The sequence below is a fragment of the Osmerus eperlanus genome, chromosome 25, assembly GCF_963692335.1.
Source record: "Osmerus eperlanus chromosome 25, fOsmEpe2.1, whole genome shotgun sequence".
In the NCBI taxonomy this organism is placed as follows: domain Eukaryota; kingdom Metazoa; phylum Chordata; class Actinopteri; order Osmeriformes; family Osmeridae; genus Osmerus; species Osmerus eperlanus.
Window position 1 is genome coordinate 6,384,683 of NC_085042.1, and position 10,000 is coordinate 6,394,682.

General features: G+C 56.0%; 1 protein-coding gene across 1 annotated transcript in view; it reads left to right on the forward strand.

The window, feature by feature from the left end:
- Window positions 1-10,000, forward strand: part of tet3 (tet methylcytosine dioxygenase 3) — a 22,388-nt gene that overhangs the window by 3,042 nt on the left and 9,346 nt on the right. The window contains 6 exon segments of the mRNA XM_062451759.1: window positions 1,559-4,457; window positions 6,246-6,336; window positions 7,898-7,974; window positions 7,977-7,993; window positions 9,167-9,378; window positions 9,959-10,000. The exon segment at window positions 9,959-10,000 is cut by the window's right edge and continues 109 nt beyond it. Coding sequence (XP_062307743.1) covers window positions 1,559-4,457; window positions 6,246-6,336; window positions 7,898-7,974; window positions 7,977-7,993; window positions 9,167-9,378; window positions 9,959-10,000 — 3,338 coding nt within the window.

The following is a 10,000-nucleotide window of genomic DNA, read 5'->3' on the forward strand; positions in this document are numbered from 1 at the left end:
CGAGAGAGAGAGAGAAAAGAGGAAAAGAGAGCAGTCAAAAACACGAGTGCTTGCGGCCACGCTGTTTGAACACCGCATCAGTTTTCATAACTGCTTAACCTAACTCTCTTCCTCCCCCCTCCCTACCTCCCTCCCTCCCCAAACTAGTCTGTGAAAGAGCACATTTGGCCTCTCACATATCGCAAGCCGGCTGTCCAACAGTCACCCCCCCACCCCTTGCCCCCCCCCCCCCCCCCCCCCCCCCCGAGCAACTGGCTTGTCCAATGATTAAATAGTTCCGAAAGGCTCATTTCCATATATTCAAAGTATGGAGAAGCTGAATGTCTGCCCCACGTCCACTATGAACCCACAATGGAGCAGCGAGCTAGGACCCTAGTCTTTTATGACTGTGGTGTACAGGTGAACTACCCTGCTGGCTCTATCTGTGCGCATGTCATTCTATGAGGTTTGTAGGTGCATTGTTCCTGTACTACATGTATGTAGCTGCTCTCTTTGTCAATATTGTCTCTCAGCTCTTGCCTTTACTCTCATTTACTTTCATTGCCTGTGTGTGTGTGTGTGTGTGTCCTTACAAGGCAACAGTTGCTGTCACAGTCAAATACTTCCTCAGTTGGGCTAGGCGGTCTCTTGACTAGGTCCAGAGTCATTAAGATAGTGTCCTGTCTAAAAGGCTGTGTTGTTGCCTGGGTTCCTGTGAAGCCAGGCCTGCAGTGGGAGGTGTGTTCGCAGCTTGTTATGCCGTCTTTTACGGCCCAGCGTGTTCATCAGGGGGTTATCTATGTTCACCACACATCCTCAAACAGCAGCCAGCAGCGTCAGTGCGCAGCCTTACCATCCGCAAACAAAGAAACGCAAAGCTTCCACCTGACTCGATGTAAAAATGCTGGATAAGCTGGATAGGACTCATATTACCATTTTAAACTACTATATTACTGTATAGAACTATAGCATGCTACTGTTGTATCTGAACCAGTTGATAAACCATGGCTGGTGTGCCTGTCAGGGTTGAGAGTTCGTCTTTCATATTTCTAATGGAAGTTTTGAACTGCAACATAGTAGTATTGAACTGCAAGTAACATATCTGGACCAGTAGTCATGTGTTGTCAAGGTGATGGTAAACCCATTAGTATTGGTCAACTAACTGATTTGCAATAGTGTGTTGAATGATGTCACAAGGCCTGTTACTTCAACACTGGCTCTTTGTGAAAACTGTCTATTGAAGCAACAGCTAATTCAGTTCCTTATCCTAACTGACCTGCTTGTGTGTGTGTGTGTGTGTGTGTGCGCGCGTGCGTGCGTGCGCGTGTGCTTGCGTGAGTGAATGTGTGTGTAGAGAGACTGGAAAAGAGAGAAAATCTGACCAAGGGAATTCATTTCATTCATGTCAGCCTCACAGTTGATAGTTAATGTTTGTGGAGTGCGGTTTTTATTGAAAACCTTTATTTCTACAGTGTTTGGTTGCTAATGACATGTCTAACCTTGGTCTTCTCTCTCTATCTCTCTCTCTCCATCTCATTCTTCCCCATCACTTTCTCTCCCTCCCTTTTCTCCCTTTCAGACTGTTTTCGACGCGGTTCCAGTGGATGGCCCCAGAAGAGGAGGCCAGATGGAAATCAGGTCACATGACCGCCTCGACGAGGTGGCGTTGAGCCTGGAAGCGACCGATGGACCGAGGCGGTGCCCCGGTGAACAGGAGGGTTCCCTGGAGGGCGGAGGAGGAGGGGCAGCCCTGGAGCAGCAGGAGCCTGCGAGGAGCGTAACCCCGGGACAGGGCTGGGCGTCGGGACACGGCAAGGCCAGCGACCCCCAGCAGCAGCTTCCCTGCTGGGTCGGCGGCGAGCGGGGAGCCCCTGGCGACCACCAGGCTGATATGGAGGACGCCCATAACCTGGTGGCCTTCTCCGCCAGTGCGGGTTCCCTACCTCCCTCCTCCTCCTCAGAGCTGCAGCCCCACACCGTCCAGCTGTATGAGAAGTTCAGCCAGGAGAAGGACGCAGGCGGGGTGGGGGGCCGGACACCTGGGGGGGCCGCGGAGGGGGGCAGCCAGGCCCCCGAGGACCTCAGCACCCTGCAGACAGCCCTGAGCCAGGCCAGGCACGGACACAAGCCCCCCAATTGTGACTGTGACGGGCCAGATTGTCCAGACTACCTGGAGTGGCTGGAGAAGAGGATCCAGCTGTCCGGCCGGGACGGAAAAGGGCCTTGCAAAATGACCGACGCCCCCCACCAGATGCATTCCCAGAAGCCCCACAACCAAGCGCACCCCCACAACCAAGCGCACCCCCACAATCAAGCTCACCCCAACAACCAAGCGCACCCCCTCAACCAGGCTCACCTCCACAACCAAGCGCACCCTCACAACCAAGTGCACCCCCAGGTGAACGGAGGTAACCCCCCCTCTGGTCCCCATCAGCAGGCCCCCGGCAGCCTGCACCCCGCCCCCCGCCCAGGCCCCCGCCCTCCCCCCATCCCCTGCTCCCCCCAGGTCCTCTCCATTGCCAAGGAGAAGAATGTCAGCCTGCAGACAGCCATCGCCATCGAAGCTCTGACCCAGCTGTCTGCCACCGGCCCCCAGGCCTCGGTGCCCACCGCCCACCACCATCACCACCCCCACCACCACGGCACTCACCTTCCCCCCTCCTCATCGCGCTCACAATCCGTCCCTCCAGGCCTGCAGCCGAGCCAGCAGGCCTGGGAGCAGCACCGGCCCCAGTCCCAGGGCCAGCCCCCCCACGCCTCCCCCCTCCTGCCCCCCACCTCCCCGTACCCCGTGCCAGGGCACCCCCCGGGCCCTCACCCCCCCGGCCAGCAGTGGCTGCTGCAAGGCCCGGAGCAGAGGAGCCAGTGGGCCATGATGGCCTCGGACTCCCAGCCCCGCTTCCCCGGTGCCATGGACCCCATGTCGGAGCTCAAGCAGCTGCTGGGCGACACGAGCGGGAAGTTCCCCGGCGCCTCCTTCAGGCTGCCCGGCCCCCACCAACACGGCCCGATCCCATGCCAGGACAGAGTGAAGCAGGAGGTGGACCTCGGGGACTACCCCGGCTCCGCCTCCATGAGCCGCTACGGCCTCCCCAACGGGCAGCAGCAGTACCCCGCCCCGCCCCTCTCCCCCGGCAGCGCCGCCATCCGCTTCTCCACCCAGGCCGCCCTACAGCAGCACCTCCACCACAAGAGGAATCTCTTCCAGGGCCAGGGGCTCCCAGCCCAGCGGGGGCCCCAGGCTTGTCAGAGCCTGCGGAAGTGGTGGCCCCAGACCTCCCCAGGGCTGGAGGGGCCCCTCCTGCCCCCTGCAGCCATCAAGCAGGAAGCCAAGGAGCCCAAGAGAAGGAAGAGTAGCCAGGCGTCCCCCCTGGTCAAGCAGGCTGGGGGGGGGCAGGCAGGCCCCCCTGTCCCCAAGCCCAAGCCCATAGTCATCAAGAAGACCAAGCAGAAGGCCTCGCTGCCCACCTTCCTGCCTCAGAGTCAGATTTCCATCCAGAAACCGTCACCCCTCACTGCGGCCCAGGTCCTGCCCAGCCCAGCCCCAGGTCATCTACCTTCTCTCTCCCTCAGTATCCCCCCTCAAGCAGTTCCAGGCCTCCCCGCCCAATCTCAGGTATCAATCCTCCACCCCTCGGTCCCCCCCCTGACTGCTGCTCCCGCTGCCACGTCTGAAACCCCTACGGTCATCCAAGCCGTCCCTCCGCCCCAGTGTCTGCCCCCCCAGACCCAGGCTAGCTCAGAGGGAGAAGCCCCTGCCGGCACCCCCACCACGACACCTCAGACCTCCATACCTCCGTCCGCCACCTCGCAGATACCGGGCCTCTCTTCCCTGGACCCCAAGTTCGAGGAGTTGATCCGCCAGTTCGAAGCCGAGTTCGGGGACGAGACCCCCGCGTCCGAACCCTGTCCTCCTCTGAGCCACCCCCCGGGGCAGAGCCCCCCGTCGGCCCAGCCGGGAGAGAGTCTGCAGTCCCAGCCTGGTGTTCACGCTAACTCAGGACCCGACAGGCCGGCGTCCACGCCCAGCGCCCAGCCTGCACCCCCCCCTCCTCCTCCTCTAGCAGGGCAGGAGATGGAAGTGGACCAGAAGCAGAACGAGTCAGGGACTCAAAGTGAAGCAGCGCATCCCGGCACCAACGAGAGCCCCTCGGACGAGCTGCGCGAGGGGACCCATCCCCTCGCCCTGCGCCAGGAAGCTCCCACGGAGCAGCACCCGGTAAAAGAGGAGCCCTTCACCGTCCCCCTCTCCCCGTTTCCCAAACGCATGAAGATCGAGGGATCGGGAGGAGTGACCGTGCTCTCCACCACCTGCTACTCCGAGGAGGACACCCCCACCAAGGAAGACTTCCCCTGCAGCCCCTCCCTCCGAGGCTTCCTCGAGTCCCCGATGAGGTACCTGGACACCCCCACCAAGAGCCTGCTGGACACCCCCGCCAAGGACGCCCAGGCGGAGTTCCCCGTCTGCGACTGCGTCGGTGAGTGTGCTCTTGTGTACTTGTGTGTGTGTGTGTGTGTTTGAGCTACCCTGGGACAATAATAACAGGCTTTCATTACTGTCCTTACAGCAGAGTATTCTGCTCGGTTCTTAGAAACATCCCAAGGACATGGCTCCCTCATGAATACTTCAGAACATCAGTATTACCACATTACCCATGTAGGCCAGGCTCTGGCAGTGAGGGTGGTTGGGGGGTGGGGGTGGTTGGGTAGCTACATCAGATGGTGGAATCCCTTCTGCTCCAGCACCTCTCTCTGGACAGCAGGCGGGTGTGTCTGAGAATGTGCATGTTGCCCAGGGAGGGTGGGCTGTGTATGTGTGTGTGTGTTTGGGGGTGTCGAGTACAGTCAGCTACAGTGCAAGGTTCTGAGAAAGGCCAGAGGAACAATGGAGCAACACAACAGCAGAGGGAGACCATTGTGCTGTGTGGGTCTGGTCGAGAGAGAGAGAGAGAGAGGGAGAGAGAGAGAGAGAGAGGGAGAGAGGGAGAGAGGGAGAGAGGGAGGGAGGGAGGGGGGAAGTCAGACACAGCTAAGCTAAACAGGCTGGTTGGTCCACTGCTGACTGAGTTAGCACAAAGAGGGCTGGAGCCACACATAGGCAATTCTCTGTATACTAGTGTATACCAAACACTCCTTCAGCCTGCAGCTGTTAGCATGCACATTTTAGTACACTCCACAAAGTTAGTAATTATGGTTTAGTGCACCCCACAAAGTTCGAATACGTGGTTTCGTAGACTTTACATAGATAACCTTATTTCCCAACACACAGAGCCCCCACCAAAAAACAACATTGTAAAGCTCCTTACAGCTCTGTGTTCCTGCTAGTGTGCTAATTGAAAGGTTTGTGTAATGGCCAGGGCTGCTCCATAGTCATGCTGTCTCCAGAGGGTGGAGGGGGAGAGCAGCTGTAGGGAACACTAGCTGGCTCTGTTGCTGTTGCCCCGTCGCTAACCCTAACCCTGACAACAGGTCTCGGAGCGAAGCTCACGTAATCCCAATGTCAACATTACAGTAAAACAACCAGTGGAACCTGTTCCTCTCTATCACACACACACACACACACACACACACAGAGACACGTGCACAAGCTCAAACATGCGCTCACACACACACACACACACTCCTACTCAAAGTTAGAGTGCCTCCCATTTTCACTCACAGAACAATTTTCACATGATAGTCTGTTTAGGCTCCTCCCATGTCGCATCCTTCCTCTGACCACACCTTGGTTCCTCTGCTCTGTCGGAGGAATGTGACCTCAGATTGCCTCACTGGCAGACGTGCGCACACACACACACACACCCTCTACACATTCTGACTCATTCACTCCCTCCAACAGCTCTGCTGTCCCCAGATACTACTCCTGCCATTGCTCCAGCTACTGCACAGGGGAGAGAGGGTTAGCGTGTGAATTAGCGTGTGTGCACTTGTGTGTGTAGCCAACCTTATTTCAGTTCCTGTTTTCCTCGCTGTATTGTTTGTATTTCACATTCTGTCTGAGTTTCCGCTGCACGCTAGGACTTTAGATGTTCATGGATTCTATGTTCTAATCTCTCTCTGTTTCTCTCTTTGTCTGATTCTCTCTCTCTCTCCCTATCTCTGTTAACTTCTACATTTCTGTCTTTCTATCTGTCTGTCTCTGTGTGTTTCTCTCTCTCTCTATCCCTGTTTTTATCTCTCTCTCTATTTCTTTGTCTATCTCCATGTCTCTTTCTTTCTTTCTGTCTCTCTCTCTATCTCTATCTATCTCTCCCTCAACCTCCCAGAGCAAATCCTGGAGAAAGATGAAGGGCCGTACTATAATCACCTTGGCTCAGGGCCAACTGTGGCCTCCATCAGAGAACTGATGGAGAACAGGTGAGATTCCTCTCCCCCCCCTCTCCCTTCTCCCCTCTCCCCTCTCCCCCCCCTCTCCCTTCTCCCCCCCCTCTCCCCTCTCCACCCTCTCTCCTCTCCATTCCTCCACCGGCTCTGCCCTCCTCTCCTCTCACGTTCTCTTCACACACACATAAACAGTGGTGTAATTGTATGTCCCCTAGCATACAAGATTGAACACCGACCCTCTATTTCTCTTTCTCCCCCCCTCTCACATTATCTCTCTCTCTCTCTTTCTGTTGAGTTGCTGATTCTCGCCCGTTGTGTCTTGACACTAAACCTAGACACACAGCTGAGAGTCACTATCTCGCTCTCTCTCTTTCGCTCTCTCAACATTGTCCTCCTCGCCCCTCCCCCGCTCCTCTGATTCTGTCCCCGAGGGAATCCCTGACCCAGAATCCAATAGGAGAAACAGGAAGTGGCCGCATCAGCAGAAGCACCGCGAGACGATAGGGTCAGAGGAGGATAGAAACCTACTAGAGAAACGAGGGAACTCAATGTGGTGGAGCCGATCACAGTGACAGTAGGAGAGAGTACTGAGAAGGCTCCAAACACTGTCGTTGCCACAGAATGAAGTCAACTTAATCCAAGTATATCCCAGTCGCTAGTTCACCATGGCTGTATGAGGATCTGGGGGTCCTGAAAGGGCCGGGATAAGGATTGTAATCTGTGCTGACAAACCCTGACTGTGCACCTTTTCCTCCCACTCCATAGTGTCAGGCCGAGGGGGGAGGGGGGGGGGGTAGAGAGGGGAGACCATAGCTCGGTCTGTTTCTATAGGAAGGTGACTCGGCCCTCCTCTGAGACTGTCAGTTGAGGTGGAGGGGGTGAAGGGTCGGGGGTTGGGGCTCTCTTTGTTTGTTTGAAGGGTGACGTAAGAACTAAAGCCCTCCATAGTGTCTGGGTGAACCCTGACCCACCTTTGACCCCCTCGGTGGGCTCCCCCTGTGGAGAGCGGGGGCCCCTGGTGGGGGTGAGGGCTGGCCCCTATTCAGGAGAGGCCACGTGTTCAGCATGCTGGACGGGACTGTGCAGGCCTGACATGATCGCAGTGACAGCGAGGGGAGAGGAGGGTGAGAGGATGGGCTGGGAAGTGAGCGATCCTCCGATCGATGCTGAGCTTCACACACACACACACACACACACGTGCACATTAAAACACGTGTTCGCACACGCGTGCATAAGACAACAGAAGTTTACACACACACAGACGCACACACATGCACAACAAAACACATTCATACACACACACACGCACACTTAAAAACAAGACTATGTCTTCCTCCATGACACACACAGATCATGTTATCTAAAATAATCTTCCAGCGTATTAAGGTTGCTACCCCTATCTCTGCAAAGCTTCACAGAGGAGTGAGAACAGTTCCTTTCGGCTTGCAGTGGTGTCAAACACGGAGGTGTAAAACACGGTGGTGTAGAACGCGGGCCAAAATCCCATCTCAAATGGAAAATAACAGCTTATAAAATGACTGCGATTTTGTGCGGCACTAACCCATAAGGAATATCTCCCACTCTAACTGTGTAGGTATGGAGAGAAAGGACCTGCTGTCCGTATTGAGAAGGTGCTCTACACGGGCCGAGAGGGGAAGAGGCTCTCAGGGATGTCCCCATCGCCAAATGGGTGAGTAATACCCAGTAAATATGCCCCACCAATACTGCACATGAATTACACCCGGAAGTCTACTAAAAGCCATTTTCCATGACGCAGTAAAGGCCTGTAATTGCTTTTTCATCAGTCTTGCATCATCATTTTTACATTCTGCCCAAATCAAATGATAAAAGAAATGCAAGCGAAAAGTATGCAATCATGTCGTCTTCATTTTATAATGTAGTCAAAGAGAATGCGTTCTACTATTATTAAATGAATGGGAGTTTTGTAACAGCATGAAGGTTGAGACAGTCCATTCAGACACTTTTGGAGAGAGGTGTGACTGGTCCTTTGTGCCACCTGACAACCCTGACAGCCAATCAGAGCCATATCTAAGAAGAGTGTGTGTGTAATGAGGTGTCACACGGAGACACCTTGCAGACATTCTCACCCCCCACACTGTAAAGCAGCAGGGGGCCTCACTACTGGCCGTCTGCTAGCCCACCCCCCCCCACCCCCACTTCTCACCCCCCACCCCCACCTCTCACACACCCTGCTAATGGCTTCATGGATTTAAAACTGCCTCTGATGGAGGGGCCATTAGTGGCACACAGAAATGTGGTGTGTGTGTGGGTGGTTGGGTGTGTATCTTATGGGAAGGACAAAAATAAATGGATGCCGTTTTTAATATTTTTTTCTCCATCTTTCTTTTACCGTTTTTTTTTTCTTCGTTTTCACACTCTCTCCCCCGCTTTCTCCCCTCCCTCCCTCCCTTCCCTCTCTCCCTCCCCTCTCCCGTCCCTCTCCCTTTCCTCTCTCTCCCTTCCCTCTCTCCTCACTCTCTCTCCCTCTCTCTCCCTCCCCCCTCTCTCTCTCTCTCTCTCTCTCCTCTCTCTCTCTCTCTCTCTCTCTCTCTCTCTCTCTCTCTCTCTCTCTCTCTCTCTCTCTCCCTCCCTCTCTCTCTCTCTCTCTCTCTCTCTCTCCCTCCCTCTCTCTCTCTCTCTCTCTCTCTCCCTCCCTCCCTCTCCTCTCTCTCTTCTCTCTCTCTCTCTCTCATCCTCCCTCCCTCCCTCCCTCCCTCCCTCCCTCCCTCCCTCCCTCCCTCCTCTCCCTCCCTCTCTCTCTCTCTCTCTCTCTCTCTCTCTCTCTCTCCTCTCTCTCTCTCTCTCTCTCTCTCTCTCTCTCTCTCTCTCTCTCCCTCTCCAGGTGATCCGTCGTAGTGGCCTCACAACAGAGAAGCTGCTGTGTCTGGTGCGTCACCGGGCGGGTCACCACTGTGCCAACGCCGTCATCGTCATCCTCATCATGGCATGGGAAGGCGTCCCCCAGGCGCTGGGTGACAAGCTGTACCGCGAGCTCTCCGAGACCCTCACCAAGTACGGCAACCCCACCAGCCGGCGCTGCGGCCTGAACGATGAGTAAGTGACGGCTGTGCCCAGAGACAACATACCCTCCAACTCATCCACAGACCCCTGTGCGATGCAGGGGTGCCCATAGACCCCTGTGCGATGCAGGGGTGCCCATAGACCCCTGTGCGATGCAGGGGTGCCCATAGACCCCTGTGCGATGCAGGGGTGCCCATAGACCCCTGTGCGATGCAGGGGTGCCCATAGACCCCTGTGCGATGCAGGGGTGCCCATAGACCCCTGTGCGATGCAGGGGTGCCCATAGACCCCTGTGCGATGCAGGGGTGCCCATAGACCCCTGTGCTATGCAGGGGTGCCCATAGACCCCTGTGCGATGCAGGGGTGCCCATAGACCCCTGTGCTATGCAGGGGTGCCCATAGACCCCTGTGCGATGCAGGGGTGCCCATAGACCCCTGTGCTAGGCAGGGGTGTCCGTAGACTCCTGTGCTAGGCAGGGGTGTCCGTAGACAAAACATGCCTGAGGGTGAGATGCAGGCAACCGACTTGGTTTAATAATTACAGGTCCACGGATGTTAAGCTAGGATTTAGTGTTTGTACTGACAGGTTTGTGCTCACTGTCTCCCCCTGCAGTCGTACGTGTGCGTGTCAAGGCAAGGACCCGGACACCTGCGG